At 40.2% G+C, this 24,337-nt stretch overlaps 1 protein-coding gene across 1 annotated transcript in view; it reads left to right on the top strand.

The window, feature by feature from the left end:
* The window catches only part of KPNA3 (karyopherin subunit alpha 3), a 51,626-nt gene that overhangs the window by 5,742 nt on the left and 21,547 nt on the right, over nt 1-24,337 (top strand). The window contains exon 2 of the mRNA XM_072850257.1: nt 15,205-15,249. Within this exon, the coding sequence (XP_072706358.1) occupies nt 15,205-15,249 (45 nt within the window). The remainder of the gene's footprint in view (nt 1-15,204; nt 15,250-24,337) is intronic.

Below are 24,337 nucleotides of genomic sequence, written 5' to 3'. Positions count from 1 at the left end.
CAATGCTGTGAAATGTTGGTGACTCTTGGCAGAAAACAAACACCTAATAAGTCCATTTACATGTACTGTCTTATATTTTCCTTGTGAGGTTCAAAATCGGTTGAATGTATTGCATTTTAAAACATTTAAAGACACAGATACCTTAGGAAGTAATTGTTTATTTCAGAAATACCTGTGGAGAAAACAAGTTGGAGATGGCATCTCATGATGAACGTAATCTTCGTAAGCTGATTGGGATCTGTGCTTGCTGTATTGAGGCCCAATTATTGCTGTTTGTTGTTGTGATATACCAAGCCTTAGCTGATCTTCCTGTAATTACAGAATTTGTTTTTCTTCATTCTTGTGTATTTCTAACACTACAGCAGTTGCTCTGGTGTCTCTAAAGCTGCTTAGAATCATAGAATTGTTTAGGCTGGAAAAGACTTTTAAGATCATCAAGTCCACCACTAAACCATGTCCCTAAGCACCACATCTACATGTCTTTTAAATACCTCCAGGAATGGTGAGTCTACCACTTCCCTGGGCAGCCTGTTCCAATGCTTGATAGCTCTTTTGGTGAAGAAATTTTTCCTGACATCCAATCTAAACCTCCCCTGGCACAACTTGAGGCCATTTCTTCTTGTCCTATGGCTTGTTACTTGGGAGAAGAGGCCGACACCCACCTCGCTACAACCTCCTTTCAGGTAGTTGTAGAGAGCAATAAGGTCTCCCCTGAGCCTCCGCTTCTCCAGGCTAAACAACCCCAGTTCCCTCAGCCGCTCCTCATAAGACTTGTGCTCCAGACCCTTCACCAGCTTCATTGCCCTTCTCTGGACACGCTCCAGCACCTCAATGTCTTTCTTGTAGTGAGGGGCCCAAAATGGAACACAGTATTCAAGGTGCAGCCTCACCAGTGCCAAGTACAGGGGGACAATCAGTTCCCTCATCCTGCTGGCTACACGATTTCTGATACAAACCAGGATGCTATTGGCCTTCTTGTCCACCTGGGCATGCTGCTGCCTCATATTCAGCTGGCTGTCGACCAGTACCCCCAGGTCCTTTTCTGCCAGGCAGCTTTGCAGCCACTCTTCCCCAGGCCTGTAGGGTTGCATGGGGTTGTTGTGAGCCAAGTGCAGGACCTTGCACTTAGCCTTGTTGAATCTCATACAGTTGGTCTCGGCCCATTGATCCTGCCTGTCCAGGTCCCTCTGCAGAGCTTTGTGCCTTCAAGCAGATCAACACTCCCGCCCAACTTGGTGTCACCTGCAAACTCACTGAGGGTGCACTCAATCCCCTCATCCAGATCATTGATAAAGATATGAAACAGAACTGGCCCCAGTACTGAGCCCTGGGGAACACCACTTGTCACCAGCCGCCAACTGGATTGAACTCCATTCACCACCACTCTTTGGGCCTGGCCATCCAGCAAAGTTTTTTTACCCAGCAAAGAGTATGCCCATCCAAGCCATGAGCAGCCAGTTTCTCCAAGAGAATGCTGTGGGAAATGGTGTCAAAGGCTTTACTAAAGTTGAGATAGACAACATCCACAGCTTTTCCCTCATCCACTCAGTGGGTCACCTTGTCATAGAAGGAGATCAGGTTAGTCAAGTAGGACCTGCCTTTCCTAAACCCATGGTGACTGGCCCTGATCACCTGGTTATCCTGTACATGCTGTGTGATGGCACTCAGGATGATTTGCTCCATAACCTTCCCCGGCACCGAGGTCAGACTACCAGGCCTGTAGTTCCCTGGATCCTCCTTCCGGCCCTTTTTGTAGATGGGTGTCACATTTGCTAACCTCCAGTCAGCTGGGACCTCCTTGGTTATCCAGGACTGCTGATAAAGGATTGAAAGTGGCTTAGTGAGCACTTCTGCCAGCTCCCTCAGTACTCTTGGGTGGATCTATTAAAGGATTGATTTTTAACTTGTGAACTGTCAAAGTCTGGTCAAAGTTGGTAGTAGCGTAACCGTCATACGAGTTTTAAGAGCTCTTTAACTATTTTTGCATAAGTTCTTTGAGGCTTTCATAGTATTTGTGCAGTTCCAGCACAAATCCAAGCAGGACATTTTGTCCTCTAAAACTGTGTTATCTGAAAAGAGCGATTAGGAGGATGTACCAGCTATAAGTGAGTGATCAGATTTGTATTTATTGTGGGATTGGAAGTGGAATGAGGCATCTAATTTATAAGATTAGGCTAGAAGAGGCAATGAACTGCTTGAAGCTGATGGGGCATGTCATCAAGTAGTAAAGACAAATTGTCAAGTGAACCCACTTGAAATGAAAAAGAAGTGTAAAACCTATATATTTTTCAAGAATAGAGTCTATCTATTGTTTCCAAAATACCCAGCACTATGAAACTCTGATACTGAATTACTTCTGTAATAGCGGAAGCTGTGGGCTTTGCATTCCATTTCACAAAATTTGACATGGGTAGTCAAAAGGGCTAGTTTCTTCCAAAAAGTTAGTCCTGCATCGGAACTGTGTGTACCTTGGAGTGACCTAGTTGCAAAGCTGTTCCTGTTTCTTTAATTTTTTGCTCCTTTAGCTTCCTGAGCCAGCCCTTCACATCTGGAGAAGACCAGTGCTGGCTCAAAGAGGTCGGTGTGAAGGGGAGAAGATATACCTTGTCTAGTGGTATTTAACTGTTGGATTGTTATCCCTTCACCATCAGATTGACACTGTTAAATCTGCTGGGGAAGCTCCATATCATTTCTTTTGAGTCAGCTGACACTTGCCCCTTTCTCAGGTTAAGCAAATGTTACAGTCAGTTTTAAACTTGATTGTGTGTGTTCAATAAATACAGCAAGTACAAAATAGGAATATATGCTGTATGAATGGCTGCAGAACAGGAGACAAAATTAGTATCTTCCCTGTTCAAACACCTATTACTGGATGACTCGTTTCCCTCATATTCTGTCATGTCTGACCAGCTGGGGATCTCTTCTCATGCATTTTTAACCTTGGTTATTGTAAGATTCAGTAACAGGTGGCCTTTGGAGGTAGTAATAGAATAGGTGATTTGCAAAATCAACTTGGAGGAATGGCTTCCTCATAGTTTGACTTGTTAGCCTTGTTGGAGATGTATTTTAATGAGTACTCAAGCCCCATTGCAAACTTGCTGGTGTGGAACATAGTCAAAGCTCGTCTGCGTGAGGAGAAGGTGGTCAGACGGGGTGCTAGGGTGACTTGTGGCCAGATTTTTGGAGATGCAATAAGGGATTCCTGGCCAGGTGCAGTGTGAGATTTCAGGTTTGCAGTTCTCAGAACGTTCTAGTCCTTGCCTTTTCTTAGTTAACTACAGTGTAAGTCAGAAAGTTGATGAAATTATGCAGAGATACACTGTGTGTCTCTCTCTCAGGTAAGCTAAGGTCACCCTAACCAGCAGATACTGTCTTTGCATGCAGCTTCTTGGCATCAGGGTTTCTTGCTTCTTTTTGTGCGCACAAATGTTAGATGCAAAGTCAGTGGTAGTGATTTCTCTGCACCAAAAATATGACTTGCAGCCAGATACAGAAGGCTTTCCACATCAAGAGAGAATCCTGAAATGAGAGAGTCCTGCTAGGAGTCAGCAGGATCCTGTTAACCACTGTTCATCAGGTGTGCAAGAAGTAGGCTGGTAATGGGCAGTGTTCATAACACTGAACAAACAGCAGTGAAGAGCAACCTTCCAGACAATAAGAGACATTTAAGGTGCTCTGACACAGGCAATCGATGTGACGGTGCCTTTAGGCATCACGAGCTGCCAGCGGCAGTTCAGAATGCCCGTTCCCATGCCCATTGCCAATAGGGGTATGGCCCACTATACTTCTGTGCTCAGTGTAACCTGTGTTTTGGTGGGCCCTATAGCTGTGAGGTTTGAAGCAGGTTTGTATTGGTTCTTGTCCATCAAAACCAGACCACTTTCGGTGATCTAAGCGACTTCTTAGGGCTAGCCAATACCCTTTTTATGGAAGGATGTATAAATTGGAATTTTGAGAAACTGAAGGTATCCTCAAGAAGAGAAGTGTGATACCCAAAATGTTCAAACGGCAGAAACATGGAATCAGGGCTTATGTCGTGTTAAAAAGTGAGGTGGAAGCATCTAGAATTCATGATACTGAAATGATTAAATTAGAAGGGTTGCTGACAGGGTTCATAAAAGATCGTGGGATGTTGCTGGAGTGTATTTTCTAATTCCTAATGCTTCATCTTCTTGCTGGGTTTATTGTTTTCTCTTGCATCTTGAGCAGAATGATCTCTTCATAGATTTAATTAGGCAGCTAGCACATGTTTAATTTTTTTTGCCTTTTGATTATATCTTTCAAAAAATAGAAAAAAATCTGATTTCATTTGAGCCGTGTAATATTATAGCGAAAAAGCTTGCTGTGGTTGAATATAGACTAGCTCTCTAGGGACTTGCTTTATTGTTTTTTCATGGCACCATGTGAATGTATGCAAATTGCAATTATTGTTTCCCATTTTATAGATGGAATAATAGGACTTTTTTTCCTCACTTCACAGGGATGTGCTTATAAATACATCATAGAATCATAGAATGATTGTCTGAGGTACTTTGATATTACAGTTGAAGACTGTTTAAGTATCTGGAAAGGGAGTATCTTTGTTCAAACATAGATTGCACAAGAAGGTATCTGGCTAGTATTTAGCCTACTTAGTTTTTGGTTTTTTTTTTTTTATTTTGTTTCTTTCTTCCTAGGTGAAAGTAGTACAAATATTTGGCAAGCTTAATATCTGGTCTTCTGTGGCATTTGCCCCAGAAGTCCGTGAGGCCTTTCTGACCAAACACTTGATTTTGTAATTAGATTCTTGAAAGTGGTTATCTACAATTTTATAAAAGCTTTTACATTTAAAAGAATTTATTTAAGTCTTTATGCTGATCTAAAGATCAAAATTTTAGTCTGATGTTTGCATCTAGTTACCATGAACAGTCATTTTAATTTTGCTCTGCTGCTTTCTGTTTTCATGTCTGTACACAAGCAAAGATGATATTTTGGCTGTGAAGTGTAGCATTAAAAGTGGTGGATTTGGTTTCTAGTAACATCTGTTAGAAAAAACTGAACCTATACCTCTGAATTGGGGTCTTCTAGACTATAGAAGAGGAAAGGGACTCCTTTTTTGCAATGGCAATCAACTGTTCTGCTTGAATAGATAGGTCGGTGTACTTTCCCTCCTCAGTAACGGAATGGGAGGGACGCTTGCTTAGAAATTCTAGGAGAGGACAGAAGTGGTGTCAAGTCTTGGGAGAGACCAAGGAATCATATAGGTGCTTTGCTTGTTCTCCCTCCAGGACAGGATAAACTTCTGTTTCTAGGAGATTCTAAAGCATCTGCTACACTGTTTGTGCCATACAGGAAAATAACAAATATATTTTTATTGTTCACACATCTGAATAGAAATTTGTGTACTGGCAAAAGAGATTCCTGTAACATAAAACTACCAAATTCCAAATTCTTGTACATATTTAGAGTATGTCAAGAAGCCTTAATCTTCTAACTTTTTAAAAAAGTGTGGATAGGAATCACTTGTAATTAGGCTGTCTTGGTTATCCACAGTTCTTGGTGCTTATTTGGCATATCACAGTATTCAGATAAGGCAGAGCTGGCATCATTGTAAAATTCAGTATGCCCTTATGTTTCCTAAAAGTACATAAAAAGAAGAAAGACTTGATACAGGTGTCCTTCAGACCAGTAGTTTCTTTTGGGCTTATAGCATAAATGACCAAACTCCACAGTTAAGTTCTTTTAGGTGGGCCCTTGTCAAAGTGGAGATAGCAGTGGCTGCATTGCCACTGCTCTTTGGAACACTGCATGGATGGGTTCTTTGCCCTGTTAGGACTGCAGGACAAAACAAATGCTTTGAACTAGTTGGTGATCCTTGCTTGCCTGCCTCTTGGTCTGCGCAGACCAAGTGTTGTGCAGTGATGAGTTAGCTTGAGGTGCTGTGGGATTACCTGGAAACTTCATTTTGACTTCAGGTGGAGCCCATATGGCTGCGTTGCAGTCTTTGGTCTGATGACAGTAAAGGTGTGAATAACAGTGTTAAGATCTACATCTGAATGGAAATGCTGTAAAACTTTTGAGTAAGTATAATGTCCTTGATTCACACAACAGCAACTGGAAATCTAGATTCTGTCTTCCTTCCCCCAGTTGAGTTTTGAATAGAAAATTCCAGCTCTTCTTTTATTCTATATTAAAACAGCAGATAACACGTTGATTGTATTCTGGACTGCTTTGTGTCCTTCAATATTGGTGCAATTTGTGTTGAATGCAGCCAACTAAATTGTTTCAGGTCCAGTCTCCTGAGGATTGTTTGATATGTCTTTACTTGTAAACTGGGTAAATGGTATATGGAAATTGAAACATGAGTGCTCACATCTCACTTCTTCACTGGTAGTAGCTCAGTATGCAGGTTAAATGCAGAGAGGATATTGGGACCTTGAAGAATATGCTTACAAAAGAGCTGGTAAGAAAGAAACTTAGGAATTGCTTTTCTGCCAAGATCTTTTGGAGCAGTAGAAGTAGATAATGTGGATGGGCAGCTTTGTCTGCTTCCATAGGGCTTTCAGGTGAGTCAGCACCATGAGCAACAATAATTGGAGGCTTGTGCCTTTCCATATTGGCATGCATGTCTGACTTCAGTGAGTCATTTACCCATCACTAAGTAAAAGAGTCACAGTGGATATCATATGCATCCAGTTTGCTGAGACTATCCAGGTTCAGATACTTGAATTATCTTGCCACAGACTGGCTAACAAAAAGCAGCTGGTATTCATTTTAGGGGCCCCAAACTGGGGATTAAAAAAAAAAATAGCATGGCAGCTCCAACTGCAAAAGAACTAGTTTTCCTTCAGTGGCCTTTATTAAACCTGAGGAACACAAGTCCCAGACAGATTATGGCATAAAATACAGTGGCGTAAATACTGCACTCTGCTCCTGATGTACCTAGTACTTCATTAAAGGTTACAAGCCAAAAGGAAACTTTATAGTATTAAGGTTCTGCAGCACACAGAGAATCTGAACTAAGTTCTCTAACACTTTCTGCAAAATAATAGAATGTTTCCCTAAAAGAGGAGCAAATACCTTTCAGGTCAAATGGTAATCAAATGAAATAAAACTCTCTTGGAGTCTCAGGTCAGGGTACAGGCACATTATAAGTGTATTTGGCTGCTTTGGTAGATCTGTTGCTTTTACTGTGGAATCCATGCCCCTTGCCTGCATTTCTAACTGGGTCAGCATAATTTAGTATGGAGCTATGATAACAAAGCCAGAGGTGAAGTTGTTCTAACTTTGTAGTCTATATGACTGAAAACATCACCACTGTTTTTCTTAGAAGGACAATTTGGAGCTTTATGGGAGTACTTGGTAATTAGGTAAATCTCAAAATTGTGTGTGGGGAAGAAGAGTCTGCCTAGAACATACACTGGGGGGAAAAAAAGAGTGGGTAGTAATCCATGATGCTTGTAACTAAAGGAATAAACCTAGTAGGAAGGGTTAATTTTGACTAAACATTTGGTTTAGTTTGGCACGGATGTTAAATCTTTTTGCATGTCCAAAAGAAATAGAGGAGATCAGTGTGCAATGTCATTGGTTTTAGTTCTTCCAGTCGTGGTAAAGTAGTTGCATTCAGACCATCGTGATGCTGTCCCAGAATTTCGATTTAGTAGTCCCAGAATTATTCCTTCATGTATTGTGATTTGCTTGCAATTCTTGGAGTAAGCTATCTGCACTTTGAAAGTGTGAACAAGTAGAACAGCAGTTATCACTTTCTATCAGTGTCCCTTTCTCTCTTTGTTTTTGGCTGAAGCCAGCTGTACTGGAACAAGTAGAGCACTATCATCAGTCTAAGCCTCAACTTTACACATACTAACAAATTATATTCCTATGCAAATATGGAATATTTAACTTCTAATGTTAACCAAAGATAGGCAGCTGACAACCTTAATCATCTCAACTATTGTATACAAACAAGCACTTGAATTTTTTTTCTGCCCAAAACCAGCCCAGCTCCTGAGGCTTCTGCATTTTCATGTGCATTGCAGTATTTCATGCTCGTTAAAAGGTGTCAGAGAAGGAATAAGGAAAAAAGGCTAGTAAAGCGATTTCTAGGGAAGAAGAGTGTTTACTTCATCAATGCAAACAGCTTCTCCTTTCACTGTATTGCACCCACACCTACGTTGTAAAGTATTTAAACTATACTCTAGGGTATGCTCATATGCAAGAGGGGAGGTATTAGTTAAATCCAATCCAGCTGTTGGAACTGGGCTAGTTTTTTTCTTTCAGTTAAGCAGGTGGAAGTAGACTGGAATTGACTTGCAAATGCTAAGCTCTTTGGGTACCCTGTATGTTTAATCAAGCTACTTTACTATCCCAGCTATGTATTCAGGGTAGCTCTTTCCTGTAAGCATGTATCTTCTGGTTTTCAGAGACCAGTTCCTGTAATGTTGAGAGGCAAGAACAGAAATAAAGAATTTAAATGACCAGTTATCTTTTAATGAAGTTTGTAGAAGCAGAGAAATTAGAATCAGTCAGTGAATTTGTTCTCTGTTTTCCACTTAATAGCTGAACTTTCAAAAGCAACTAAATGCACATCTTACCAAAGTTCCTGAAAACGTATCTTTTGTATCCACAGAATAGCCAAAACTGACATTGGTGTGTGGTGTTTGTCTTGTCAAGGTGAGCCTGGCTTTCCTTCTTCCATGGGCTAGCTGGAGGCTGATGCATGCTGGTCGGCCTGCAGGAGACCCGGGTAGCTAGCTAGCTGCTTGGGGGGCAGCTGGCAGGCCAGCCACGCTGGCAATATTGATATGCTGCCTGGCATAAAAACATCTGTTTCCTGCCTCTCCATCTCTGATGTTTTCTGGACTTGCTCCTTGCTCCTTGCAATGGAAGTGGTGTAAATGTGTTGATTAAAATATGACACTCCTCAGGTATCCCACTTAATGAGGTGGCTAGTCTGGGTGAGCAGCATGCTGAGCTCCAGATCTTGTCGTTACAATGGTACGTAGATTTTTAGTCATTAAATGACGGTTATGCTTTTATCTTCCTTCTGACACAATTGGTATAGCTAAAAATGGTTAAAATGTTTAAAATTCATACCATGTACTGTTGCAGCATTTGATTACTTTTTTCTGTACAGAGAATGTATGTTATTAAACACCTTGTACATGAAACGTCATTTTTAATTTCATTTAAGAAATCTTAATCCCAGCATAACAAAGGGAATGTAATGACTTGAGCTTCTCACTTGTTGTATCATTCACACATTTAAACAGTTTTGGGTTTCTGATTTGTACTGTAACTGGGGATGAAGTAATCTTATCAAGTATCCAGAATTTCTTGTCTCTGAAAGTGATATACTTAAGGGACTTTAAAGTGCTTATAATCAATTAAGATTGATTTTTAGATATGAAGTAGAAATTTCAAATCAACAGAAACCCTAAGACTAGTTCGGATATTTCATTGTGAATGAGATCTAACTTGCATAAAGTAGTACCAATGTTTTAAATCATTATTTCATAAATAGAACGACTGTTCTGACTGCTTTGTCTCAGATGTGATTTTGTCCTTTCGAATAAGCCTGAATTTTCTTCTTGTAGTCTTGTATAACTTTGGTAGGGTTTTGGGCTTTTTTTTTTTTTCCCCAGGAAAAACACACTACATGATGTATTTGCTACAGAGGGTTTTGGAAAATGTTATCTTGTTCTGATGTGCATTAGGCAAATACAGCTGATTGGTTTTGGGATTCCTTGAATTATTTTTTTTTTTTTGGTTTCCAGAAGCTATATGAGTAGCCTTTTCAGGTAGTTTAATGTATTATGCAGTTAAACATTTTTTTATGTTAAACAAAGGCTCAAGAAGCCAGAGAAGCTTGCTAGACTTAATTCTCTCCTTCGAATCTCGATGCTATTCAAAACTTCGAAGTAATATTTTTTTTTGTTTGCCAGGAAGGTGTGCATGGGCCATCTTAAGACATCAAGTGGTAGTGTTACAGCAGTGGTACTTGCTCTTTAACATGTTGTGAGCATCTTGTGCACCTTTATACAGCGTTTCACAAACAGCACTTGTGAAGTATGCATGGTTGAGCCAGAGGGTCCCAAATGTTTACTCACCTAATAATTCTTTGAATGTGCTGGCAGTAAGGGTTACTGTTATGCTGATAATTCAGAATTTCACAGGGTTATCTTTAGCCATTGCTTTTTGATATCAAGAGTTTTATGTACGGTTTTGTGTTCTGTCACAAACCAGATATCAACTGAAAAATCAGGAAGACATTTCCCTTTTCCACAGGTGGCTCTGAAATTGGGCTTTGAAATTGAGCAAGAAGTCAGCTTCTTGTTGGAAGAGGGATACCAGAGCTGAAACACTGATCTGATGAGGATGTCTGTATTCTGTGTCGCTTCTGCCCATTGAGTGTGTCAAAGGCAGTTTTACAGGGACTGTGGCATTCTTTGAAGCCTTATTTTGGGCATTCACTTGAGGCTTCCTTTGTGTTCAAGGTCTAGTGTCTCTTAAATCGCTTGTCTTTTGTCAGCTTAGCATTTTTGTGTTTTGTATCAGTGTGAAACAAGGTTCCCTTGCAGCCCTTAACACAACAGCCCTAATGTGTGTACTGATTTTCTTTACTGGTATATTAAATTAATTTCAGTTTTGATATTTGAGGGAACGAGGGATTATTTTTGTTTCAAGTGGAAGGTGTTAGGGAGAGATTCTTGGCATGTAAGGCTTTGTATATGGCTTTGGAAGAGTATTCAGAAATTCAGGGTAGAAGTGACAACACTGATTTATCTAACAGCATCTAGCAGATCTTTTGGGTTTTTCCCTGGTTTATTTTATAAAATAACAAAATGCTGAGGAACTTGAAATTAGAAAAACTGCTGAACATCTACTTCTGACTTTTAACAAGACTTATGGTACTTGGTGCATTACTGTGGTTATGTCAGCCTGTCAAACACACCAGTAAGTAATTGTTCTTCACAGATGGTGAACTGGGGAGAAGAAATCTCTTGTTACAAAAGCCTTATGAACTTAAGTCTGACTTGAGTCATGTGTAACAATTGAGATGTAATGTTGTATCACAACTTGGTAAGTGTTTTATGTTCTTGTTTCCTATAGTACATGCTGACTGATACTTACTCATTTTTACTTTCTGCACCTTGCGTATGGTGCATTAATACCCTTGTGTGTAGGAGCAGCCTCACAGTTCAGATTCTGCAGGAATAAACTGTCGTAATTTTTGTGATTTATAGGATGTTGCCTATGCTTCTGAGATTTGGAGTCTGATTTTATTCAGTGAAACTGTTCAGATTTGTCTTGGGGGTAGTTTTGGGATGTGCTGTTTCAGCGTGATGTGAAGTTACTTCTTTGAGTACATTAAGCTGAGAAGTGACCGTAGTGAGATGCTGTGGATGTCAAACACTGTATTAGATCCATTGGTAACATCTTGCTAGGCTTCAACTAGTGTTGGATATATAGACTTTAGCAGATGGTTGTCCTCCCAGCCTGAAAGCGGGTAATGAATCCATGGAGTTAAGTTGCAGAATAATTTGGTCTCTGCTCCTTGTTTTAGCTGACCTGTGTTAGCTGGGGAAAATGTTTAACTTTTCTACTACTGTATAAATCCCTTGTAAATGCCTATCAGTTCCCTATGTGTTGGGGCTTGCAGGTAGTGTAAAAGTGTGGTATTCTGCTTACAGTGGTAATGCTTCCTTAAAGGGAGGCTTCCTTTAGCGCTTAAGACTGCTTCTTTTGTATGCTGTTGGATTATAGTATGTTTATTTCTTCTGAGGCTGTACAAAGGTGCTGATAACCTGCTGTATTTCTAAAATGCTTCATCTGAAACACAAGCTTTAAATACCTACTTCTTACGAAATGCCAAGTCAGGACAAAAAAATTAACTAGATCACTTAAGTCTGGTTTTGTAGGAATAAATTTGTGCATACATGTGTGTTTTATGTACAGTCTATAATTGCAACAATTGACACGTATTAAGTGGAATTAATGGTCTTAAATATATTGGTCATCTCGTATGTCAGGGACATGAAGTGTAACACTAGTATCACCAGGTTAGAAATAATGTCAACGTGGCATGCACATCATGCAATGGCAGCATGGCATGCAATGTTGGCGTGCTCTCTCTAGCTGAGAGCCCTGGTCACGATCCGACCGTGGCAACCACGTTTAACTGCCAGAATGCACCCTAGGCTCTTTGGGCACTTAAGTCCCATATACTTGTAGGAAGACTGTAGCCCTAACACTGTATTACTGATTCTTGGATGATCCTGGTGACCTCAACATGCTGAATTTTTAAAGGTGTTGTGCCAGCAGGAGACTCTTCAAGACTGGGAGCCCTTAGTTCAGTGAAGGCCAGATAACACTCATCAGTTCTGCGAAGTTAAGGCTAAGTGATATCCTCAGTTATCAACCTACTTGCTCTGTGAATGGAGAAGCAGCCCCGGACTTAGTGGCGAGTACTGCCTATTCTGCCTTTTAAGGGGAGACAGAAAAAAAGATAATGTACCAGAGCTGCTTTGAAAGAGAAACTACATATAGTAAGTTTAAAAGGAAATACAAAAGAACAGCTAAAAGGGCAAAACCCAGGTAGTATGGCAATTGCCTTAAGAACGGTATTAAAGCTCAGAAAATGTATGCTACTAGTCAGCAAAAATGTCCACGTAGTTGATAAACTTTTTTGCAGAATCTTTCTAAAGAGTGGTAGCTCTCTAAAGGAGATTCTTGCACATTAAATGTAAAACCATAATGGAGTAGTCAAATATTTTGAAAATCAGATTGATAAAAGCAAAAAACTAGTAAAAAAAATAGAGACAGAACTGTAATAGGGTAGGATCAGTGGGGCTGAAATAATGGAAGTATGAAACAAAGCTAAAACCCTAATTGAAAAGCTGAGTGAATTATTTGCCTTTAGAAAGAAGCTTAGAGTCTTCCCAGTAGAGCCTTTATGGATGGATGACTCTGAGTAACTGTCTTTAGTCAAAGCATTGTTAGAGGAGGTTTTCGAGTAAATTGATGAAATGAATAGTAATGCCTTGCCTGGGACTGCACTGTATTTGTTTTTTTCTAAACAAAAAATATTAAGCTGCTGAACTGTTGAACACACCATATAGTCTTTCTTAAATCTGCCTTGCTTCCAGAAGAATGGTGGGTGGCAAATGTTATTGCTGTCCCCTAAAGAGCTTCAGATTTGGTCTGATTTTTCTGCTCAATAGAAAATATTCTAGAGCATTATCACATAGATAAATGAAAAAATGTAGGAGTAAATTGTAATTAGGGAGCAAATTTGGAAGTAAATTGTGCCTCGCATCAGTTAAATCACTGAGATTTCAAATCTGGCACATACAATACTGGATTTTGGGGAGAAAATGCTAATGGACACTCAAGTTAACTGAGTTGTCATGTGATGAGGTACCCCTTAAAGTGTTTAAGATAGGTAGCAATAAAAGGTTAGATTTTAGGGGGAGGTGGGGCGGTGTTAGTAGTGGGAAGTTCCATAAAGGACTTTGGTGTCTAGCACATTTAGAATGATCAAGAAAAGGAGGTTTTATAGCAGAAATCTAAGACAGCCTTGTCTAACTACATTTTTCCATTGAAATGCAGAGTTACCATGGGGAAGAAGTATTGAAAAACATTTTTAGGCTACTTAGTGCCCTTACATTTGACACAGTGTTAAAGATAATTCAAATATAAAATTCTAATAGAATGAGAAACTTGAATGACTGGTCTAGCTAGTTACATGCAATGACTTTTCAGGTTCTTCATTTGTCTATTCCCTACCTACCCAATGTCCTCCCTTTCCTTATCAATCCAGTCCTGTCATACTGAGCTTTTGCAGCAGGCTCAGATGGTCACAAGAATCAAATGGTTTAACAAAATAATGAGGCGGGGAAGAAAGTGTCGTTCTGGTAGATGCTATGTGTCTCTCATGCTAGTGTCCTCTTACTGTAATGAGGACTTGCTTTGTTTAAAGTAGTATAGTTCACGCTTGTAGATGTCAAAGGAGAATTGTGTCTGTGTTTACTTGAGTGAGTTGGTTAATCAAGCAGTGGACAGGAAGATAAGCCTTCCTTACTCTCAAGTCAACCTAAAATAATTAAGTGAACACTGCTATGCAAACTGGTTGAGGACAGTGAAGCTAAGGTAATGTTCTAAGCACTGAAACTACATCCCATATAGATTCATGGAGTGAAGTCTGCTCATTTCATTTACCTGTGTTTGAGCTTTAGCATGTTTGGTATTTCCTCCAGTGGATGATGGGGAGTGCTGGTGTTTTCTCTGTACTGCTGGTTTTCACTGATACTTTTGAGCTTAGGGAAGTTATTTGCCCTAACTCAAAAGAAACGTGATAGTAGCAGTGAAGGTCAGTAGCAAGGATAGGACACAGAAAGTATTTTAAAAGGCTGATTTTAGATAGTGTGGTTGATCTTTCTAGGCTGCCAGCGGTCATCCAGTCCTGATTGTCTCTGAATTGCATTCTGATAGTGCATGTCTTTTCCACTGACTGTAAAATGAACCTAGGGAGATTGCCTTCACTAGGCTAAAATTGTTCTTTCTCAATCTTTTGATCTCTTTTAGCTAAGAGGTATAGCAGCATTGTTGGGAATGCGTCCTGAGTGCCCAGTATCTTAAAGGAGCTGAGATATTTATGGGCTGGTTTTCCTTTACAGTGTTTAGGCTATAGATCCTAAGTAGACTTAGTGCCACTGTACTTCTTTGTTTCCTTTTGCCACAAGCCTAATCTGTTTTGTTTGCATTGAGCTCAGTCATCCTCTGTCACTCATTGTCGATTTTGGCCAGATAACTGGCATAGATTTTGTGTTTAGGTTGTGAGTGTGATGATATGTGAATGTGAGACTGTCTAACTAGTATTTACTGCTTCTTTTGATATGCACATATAAACACCTGGAGAGTCATTCCAGTGAAACTCCATGGGGAAGTCAAGTTTTCTGCCTTTGGGATACTTATTGTGGCTTATGACAAAGCTTTCTGTAAGGTGTATAATCTTAAAAAAAACCCAATCAGCCAACCAACCAACCAAAAAAAACCCCAAAAAACCCCTCATGCATCTTGCTAGGCTAGATTGAGTTATAAATTACACACACTGTTTTCCTTATCTTTTTGATGAGTTAGCTGCACTTTTGACCTAGAAGCAACTGACTCCAAAACAAAACACTTCTTTCTTTACATACAAATCTTTTTATTTTTTATTTACAGACTATGAGAAGACACAGAAATGAAGTTACAATTGAATTGCGGAAGGTAAGTCTGCTTTTGTTTATCAACTGTATTACTTTGCTAATAATGCTCTGGTGTCTTAGCTAAATATTTTACCGTAAGCTTTGCTTCATGACCCCAAACTTATATAAAAGAGTTGTAAATTTGTAGATTACTAACTGTGGATTCTAATGTTAGTTTTACTCTCCAACTCCTTAAGCTCAGTACAGCAGAACATTACTGCTTTACTCCAGTGTATTGCTTGGAAATAATCCATATTCAGTTTCTCTACCAGTTCTCATATTATTACAGTGAAGCCGTCAGCTGTTCAAATGTTGAAAGTCTCCAAATGGGAAAAGGGAGAGTTTTAGCATTTAGAAGGTGCGGATGTTCTTGTATTTTGTTTTCTGGAAATTAATGCTTCTGTGCTGTAGAGGGAGTTAATTATAGGGTCAGATTTTGGTTATATTGGGTAAATGCCAATATAGCTGGGAAGATCATGACCATCAGAGGCGATCTAGTTCAGTGCTCTGCCTAAATACAGTATTTGTTACACCCTCGTCATTCATAACACTTCCAGCAGCCTTTCTAGGCACCTTAAAGGCTTGCTGCTGGAGGACTTTTTCACAAGCCAAACTACTGTTGCGCAACATGTGTAAAGAGAAGGGGTAAGCTTTTATCTGCCTTTGGGTACCTTCAATATATTTGAGGACTGATACTGGCCCCTTTAGTTTTCCTCTGTTGAGACAAATTCAGTTCTTCACCCTTTCCTTGAACATTCTGTTTCCTAGATTTGACTTGTTGCTGCTCTTCAGATCCAAATTGCCTGGATCTTTCTGGAAGTGTGGACGGATACAGGCCACAGCTGAGGTTTAAATGGGACAGTGAAAAACAATTCTTAACACAGTATTTCTATTTATATTGAGTATGTTGTTGACTTGCACTCAGTCTGTGATCAGTTATATCCTTTGGACACTTCCTACAGTACTGCAAAGCAAGGGTAGTTGTTTACGTTCTCTATTTGCATAGTTAAATAAATGCAGACGTTTTAAACATGATTGCTTCTTGTCTTTTGAATTGCATCTGCTTTTTCCAGAATTTCTTAACTTGAATTCCCATTCTGTTCCAGTGTGCTTCAAGGCCTCTCCAGCTTGGTATCACCCATGTTTTCTAATATTTTCATTAATGACTTGATGGAAGTGTGTGCTTTAAATATTCTAGATATAGGCCAAGCTCCTTTGGGTCTCCCATTTGATGCATATCTCCAGTTTGCCAGTTGAATCATTGACAGTCTGAGTGGTGCTTGCTTAGGAGTGCACACCCACCCAATTTAATCTAAATTTTTTTTTTTCATTATTTGCAAACCAGGAGAGAAGACAAAAACCTTGCTAAAATCAAAGTGAAGGGTTTGTAAATAGAAGTTATGTTGGTAGAAATTAGCTTGACTTGTTTTTGAGACATTTTGTCTGCACTTATCACCTGATTGTGTAGAAGCTACCAAAAATCTTGTGCTAGTATTTTCCTGGAATCCTTCTGCTCTTCTTAAAAAAGAGACTTTTTTTTCTTTTTTCAGGTCTTATAGAAAAACTTCTGTATGTCATTACAATGTAAAAAAATTAATATTTGTAAGATTCATCCTGAGACTGAAAGAATTATTTGAAGAAATCTAATTGGACCCAAATGACTGGGGAAAAAAATAATCTTAGTGCTTACATGAGCATGATGTGTCACCTAAAAAATAGTTTAATGTTTTCAGTGTTTTCCTAATCAAAGAAATGAGCTGAACATGTCTGAATGTGTTGTGTAGCTTAAGCTGGCTATAGCCTCATCAGTACAGGCAGATGACCGAGGTGTGGAGAAAGCTACTTTTACATACAGTGGCAGGTACCAAGTGAAAAATGAAATTAGCCCATTTTTGCTTAAAATGAGATTCAGGTAATTAATTTAGATATCTGAATTATCAGCAGTTGAAGTTTATGCTGACATGTTAGAGGCCCTCTGTTCAGAACTGGTGTGTTGACTCAGTGTAAAACTTGCCATATAACTGTGAAACCTGCACTGGGAAGAGTAATTCATAGCACTTGGGCAGCCTATGCCTGCTAGCAAAGCAATGCTGTAAAAGATGGCTTAGCTAATGCAGCATAGCCTCATGCGTCTGGTTAAATTGTGAGACTGCATGCGAGCATTCCAGTGCAGTCTTTGGAGAGACCTTTGCAGTGCAAAGTGAGAATTTTAATTTTAATTTAGTTCTCATAATTGGTTTTTGTAACAGGTCACAATTTCAAGGCCGTTTTATTACAGAAGCATGGTGGGGAGCAAGTTATGTGCTTAACAGAAGGCAATAGATTGTCTCTGTAGAAGGACTTTTGTATGTGCCAGTAATACGTGAGTGAAAATGAGGAAGAGGAGGCCTATGAGCTGCTAGTGACTTTTCACTGAAAACTGCACATGCACAGATCAGTTACACACCCAGAGAAGCCTAAGCACTGGGTGTAGGTCAAGCTGTAAATCAAGAGTGAACAGCAGCTGCAGAACTCTTAAATGCAGGAAGCTGTGTTCTTCTAGAGTGTTTGCTGAACATCTTCCACTGCATAGACCAGAAGAAACCTGCTTTAATGAGTCACCATGTATCCGACTTGTTTTGCAGCAACTGAACTGATGCTGGTGGGCAGCTGGTTTGCTGTGGGAGGTCTGTGGCAGATGTGAGGCCGTTGCTTCTGGTACAGAATTGGGACTGAAATATAAAGGGATGTATTTGTTCAGCCTGGAGAAGAGAAGGCTCCAGGGAGACCTTACTATGGCCTTTCAGTACTTAAAGGGGGCTTATAAGAAAGGTGGGGACAGACTTTTTAGTAGGGCCTGTTGCGATAGGACAAGGGCTAATGGTTTTAAACTAAAAGAGGGTAGACTTAGACTAGATATAAGGAAGAAATTTTTTACAATGAGGGTGGTGAAACACTGGAACAGGTTGCCCAGAGAGGTGGTAGACACCCCATCCCTGGAAACACTTAAGGTCAGGTTGGACGGGGCTTTGAGCAACCTGATCTAGTTGAAGATGTCCCTGCTCACTGCAGGGGGGTTGGACTAGATGACCTTTAAAGGTACTTTCCAACCCAAACCACTCTATGATTCTATGATATTTTATTAGGCTCCAGCAGTGGAAAGGATAAACTGTAATACCATTGCTTCAGTCTTCATCTTTATGGCTAACACCGCTACCCTAGCATGAGTATGCCAAATTCAGGAAATGTTTGTGTTGGCATGACCTTAGTAATCCACCAGTGCCTCTTCAAAACAAAGAGGTATCTTCTTTTTATCCCAGTTATCCAGATGCTGGGTGTACACCTGGCTTTTGAAGAAAACAGGCAAATTGAGCATATTCTTCATCTGTACAGTTGAAGCACTACATAGTCATGGGTTTGTCTTTTGAATCAACTTTTGTATAAATATTAAATGAATGAATCTGATGAAGTTGCTTACATCTCTGTTTTGTAAGATGGAATAAATAAAAAAATAACAGCTTTGAACAGTAGTAAACAATTTCTGCATGCATTAGTGTGAGGTGTTTATTCTTTTGAGATTACAGACATCAAGGTGCATTTGCAACACATTCTGTGTTTCAAGAATATATTATCTCTATTCACTCTCTTCATATCACACTACAGCTCTTATTCAGAAAGAAACTTTACTTCCCCCCCCCCCCCCCCCGTTTTTTTTTTCTTTTCCCAGTCACTTAGCTTTGTTAGCTCAATTCCTAATCAAATAATATCTCTGGCATAAAAGGGTAGCAGTCGTCCGGCAGAATCCTGGCCAAGGCATGGGTTGGCACCATGAGCCAGTCAGATGACACTCCTGATGGTCAGGTGCCCTTTTCGGATTCCATATTGGCCTTGCTGGACATGTGTATTACGCATTTTGGGAATGGACCTACTACACTTCTGGAAAAGATTGTCTTGGTCTCTGGCTATATTGTTAGTGCAGCAGTGGGCCTAAAAGCTCAAAAAGTAGCTATCTCTTTTTCCAGACAGACAAGATAACGATGTCAGTTTTGGTGATGGAGACTGTCTCAGGATTTAGAATTAAACTTCTCAGTGTAGTGTCTTGGAGAAGTCTGATTTAGAGTGTTTATAACTTAATTTCAGTTAAAGTGATAAAGATCACTTTATCACTTAATCACAGAAACCCAAAGGCTGCTCTGTTAGCAACAGGGACCCTGGAATTAATTGGCTCGCCTAGCTGATTAGTCTCACTCTGAAGGGGAGTGGTGTGGGTGAGTAATGGTTAGGATTCAGTTTAAGGTTCCGTACCTAAATGAAGACTGTAACTCCATTGCTGTGAGAGATCCTTTGGTTCTAGGTGCTTGGCTTTCTATGAGGAGGAAGCTTGACTTAGGCCACTTGTGTGCTTTAAGAAAGGTAGCCCTTAGGCAGGTCAATGCTATGGTCATTGAGTTAGATGCCACCCTTCAAAGGAAGCCTTAACACTCCTAACTTCAGCAGAAACAGAGGATTCTGTCCTCCTTTAAGGCATGCTAACTGGAATCCTAAGAACTTTCAGGGTCTCTCACAAGGTTTATTTTTGACTTTCTTAGCAAACTCAGCTGCCTCTGACACATGAGCTCATGAAAGCTCTAATTGCCAATTAAGTTTGATGCAAGGCAAAGCAATTATTTGCTAAACTAAGTGGCAGATTAAGGAGCCATGGGCATATGTCTTTTTTTTACCTGTTTCTCTGGCATACTGTACTTGTTGTCCCTCCCCTGATCTTTCTTAAATAAGATTGCTTATGTCCACAGTAGCTTCTAAATAAAGTAGTGAGCCTTGAAGAAAGGAGTCTGTCTTCATCTTGCTGGGAGAGCTACAGTGCGAAAAAATCTTCTGATTTTCAGGAAGTCTGAGAATGCAAAAGAAAAAAAAAAATCCACATTTTCAGGTTCAGGCTAGTAAGACTTGCTTCAGTTATACATCTTTTCCAGTGTGAATGTATAGCTTTCCATTCACTGTAAAGTACATTCTTTTTAGGTGTAAGTCCACCGACTTTAAAAAAAAAAACAGCTACAGTCAGAGGGAGACTGAAGCACTACTAGTATGTTCTTCTAGAGGCTTCTCTATCCAGTGTTAGTAGTGCAAATTCTCAGGAAAGATCTTGCATTACCCTGCCTTGACTGATTCCTCAAAGAAAAAACCCTAGGAGGAAAATTATATTCTCAATGTATTCTTCTGGAGACTTAGTTGAAAAGGGCTATGAAGAAATTCCTTGGAGGCTTGCTTGAGTCCATTTTAGCAAGACCATGCTTTTGCCTAACTTAACAGGCCTCAATCTTTGCAATCTGTGCTTGGGGCTATCGGGCCACACACTGGTGTACACGTATGCGTCTACTTATTTTTAGTCAACCTGCTTATCTTCTGAGAAAGATGCGCACTAGCCAGACAGGAACATTGTGACTGCTGTCTGTTGTCACAAAGGTGAGTTAGCAGAACTCAAATGTAGAAAAGTTGCCTTTGTCTTCTAACTGCATATCTATAGCTATGCTCTTTACCTGAAGAACAGTCTTGGAATCTGTTTGACTGCCTTTGGATGCAAGGAACATAGTTCACTAAGCATGTAGGATATAATTTTGATATCCGTGGATTGTAGGATCATCAGATTGACCTGTTCAGCCTTTTTACAGGTTGACAGGGGTTTTTTTTAAATCTCTCTAGGTGTTAATGAGTTCTAAAACAGTGAGTAGAGCCAACTAATGGTCTTTTCCCAGCCATTAAAGAAATTGGAGCTTTCCCCAAGTTAATATCCAAGAGCTGTTACAGGAAATTCACTCAGGCTAGATAGCCCACCTAAGAAAATTTCATTGTGAGGATATTCAGTAGAGGTTTTCAGAGCATCCGTTTAACATGATGAGGTTGCAGTGGTAGGCATTTTCTTTTTCTTCATGATGGACTGTGGCAGGTGCTCTCACTGCCAAAACCAAAATTGGAGATCACATGTAAGCGAAACCTAGACGTTCAGTTCAGTCTGTCACAACAGTGATAGCTTAAAAGGGATGTCCAGACAACCCGAATCTACCTCCATCACTGGCCTGATCCTTTAGTCTTTCCTAGGATGTAAGTGCAAAGTGAAGAGCTGCTTGTTGTCATCTGTGATTGTAGCTAATGCTGGCTGGCGCTCCAGTTCCTAATGTTGAGATGTTCTTGAAGTTCTGCTCTTTGTCCACAGAGGACTCAAACATCTTAACTTTAATGCTGAAAGAGCTTCTTCCTACTAGCCACTGAGTTCCTAAACCTTTCCCTGACGTGAGAAGCGTTTTATAATGGTGTTTGATACCTGAGGGCAAAGATTTTTTTGTTTATTTCTTTTCCCTTTTGATCTTGAAGCTTTCCAACAGAGTTGAGACTCTTCATAGAGTTTTCCCATGTGTCAAATGCTGAAAAGCATGTATACAGTTATATTTAACACCCTTCACAGCTGCATTAGAGTATCCTGTTGGCCATGTCTTATAGTACTAAGTGCAATGCAGTGCATAGCTTGATGGACATCCTCTTTGCCCACAAGGATTCTTCTTCTGTTAATCATGTTGTCTTTGCAACTTGTTTGCATTGATAGGCGTTTTTTTAAATCCTGTGGCCGTTTCCCAAGAAGGTAAACAAGAAGTACTGGGATCTGCAGGATTTGCGTATTTACTGTTCCTGCTGCCTGACCTTCCCACTGTCAGTGAAGCAAACAAGACTGGTATCTGTCATCAAAAACTCTTAACAGATCATCACACTGGACAAGAAGGTGCACTCATGATATCATTACTGTTGTTTCTAACCATTTGGCATTTTTGCCTGGCATATATGTCCACGAACCTTTTGTTTGTAAGGTTCTATAGTCTGTAGTCAACCTCTGTAGACTGTTGTAGTGGGATCTCTACCAGAATGTTGACAAGCTCATAACCAGCAGTCAGCTGCTATTTACAAACTTTCAGAACATATGGTTCAGGCAGTGTTTGAGGATCTTCCCTTTTGAAGGAGAGATGCTTAGTTTTGTTGGTGGCAAGGTCCTACCCTTCATCAGGGATTCCAGTCTGATGCCTCTCCCTTTGAAAAGTCTCTCACCAGTCTTTGAGCAGAGTAGCTGTATCCAGGGCTGCTTATTTGTCTTCAGCTTCACCACAGGAGCCTACAGAAGAAGCTGGTGCTATGATTTAGGCAAAAACTTTTGAGTTTGTCACAGTATGACAAAATGCAAGCATTTTAAGGTCATGCCAAGGTGCAAACTGTGTTCTTTTACCTTATGCAGGGGAGTGATTAGTCTGTCAAATTACTGTGTATACTGTATACAGTGGTTTAGCAGTCCAGGAATTGGATGCCTTTGCAATGGACAGAGCTGTTTCAAATAGCCTTAGAGCCACTTTTTAGGACTGGAAGGTTCTGTGAACACTTCGACTTTATAAGAAATGCTAAAAAGAATAGCTTTTCCTTAGTAAGAAATTTTTAGTGCTTCTCAATAAGTACTAGCCTCTCTGCTTCAGGGTGCTGTGGAAGCTCCTCTATACATGTTCTTGACTTGTTTTTCAGCCCAGCCATCTGCAGACAGTAAGTAGCTACAGGAACATTCTTGCTCGCTCTTACTTTCCCTGGCTAAGGTAATTTTTTGTGGAGCCCATTGTACTACGTGACTGACAGCCTGAAGATGTTGCCTGCATTCACAGAAATTCCAGCATCAACCTGTGGCCAGTTACATCCTATGAAGTTCAGTTCTCTCTCTTACGGAGGGTAGAATATCTTGGCATTAGAATATACATGCTTACTCATACTTATTTTGGTTACCATTACCATTAGGAAGCATTCTCTTAGGCATACTCATGTTGCCAAAGGAATTGGATAGTTGTGTATGCAGGTGTAAAAGGCTCTCTAAGGAGCTATTAACTTGCTTGCTGTAACGGGAGAGAACTAGGCTCTTGGTTAGCTCAGTTATGGTGTATCCTATGGCCATCTTTAGCATGCAGCTACAAATGGAAGGCTTTTCAGTGTTACTCAGTCTTACCACGCTAAGATTTCTAATTAGTCTGATGCAGTTTTCCTCTTGTTAAGAGACCCTGTCCTATAGTGGAATTTAAACCTAGATTATGTATGTTTGATAGGCCAGAGTTTGAAATGTTGTTCCTTTGTTACCATCTTCACCATTGGTGGCCTCCCAGTGGGATGTCTGCATTCTTGATAGCTGCAGAACAGTTAGTTGGAGCTCCATTATCTTTCACCTCTCAGCCTACTGCCGCCATTAGGAGAACAGTCCTTCACTGTGTGTTCATCTAGGGATTCACTGGACTCTTCTCCAGGTAAATGGAGTTTTTGTGAGTAGCACTATGTACTGTTTGGATATACTGCATCAGTGTACTCATGGGCAATTGCTTGAAGGAGAGAGACGAGTTACTTATCTGTTACTGTTCTTTTGTAACTATGTGTTCATTCACAACCTGCCCTTCTTTCCTCTTTGTCCAAGTCCCTGAGAGATTTCTAGGGAATTGGAAAAACTTAAAAAGAAACGTGTTCACCACCCATTTTATGGCCACAAGCAGAGAGAATTTGTGCATGCCCCTCTAAATACTATTCAAGCAAATTATTTCTGCTAACGGTACTTGTATAGAAGCGCACGCACTGTGAATAAACATGAAGTGTGTATTAAATAATGGTTACAGGCAGGTAGTCTTTCTGAACTTCTTCGGGTGAAGTGGCATGGAATAATCCAGTGCTTTGTTCACTGGCACACTCTAGACTTACTGCCTGGTGTTTGTGGGAGGTGATTTTCCAGCTGTTTGGCTGCTGAAGGCCGTGCAGCTCTTTCCTGCCGTTCCGTGAGGATGCTGTTCAGTCACCCACAGTTGGACTCTTGCTTTGTTCCAGCTATGTTCTCTGTATTCCAGCTGCTGCCATCCTGGTATTTCAGGATGTTTGAGAGGACCTCTAGATACATCTTCATTCTTGCTTTCTGGAGTAACTGAATACCATAGCCCTTATGTTCCACTCGAGTAGAGGCACAGCTCTGACAAACACTGATCACTCAGAATGTTGTAATTGTATACGTTGAAGAGACGCACACATCTATAGAGGAATACATATTCATATTCAGTACCACAGTTGTTGCAGCGTGACTT

The sequence above is a fragment of the Ciconia boyciana genome, chromosome 1 (genome assembly GCF_034638445.1).
Source record: "Ciconia boyciana chromosome 1, ASM3463844v1, whole genome shotgun sequence".
In the NCBI taxonomy this organism is placed as follows: domain Eukaryota; kingdom Metazoa; phylum Chordata; class Aves; order Ciconiiformes; family Ciconiidae; genus Ciconia; species Ciconia boyciana.
Note: the sequence above shows the minus strand (reverse complement) of the source record. Positions and strands in the feature narration are given on the sequence as shown.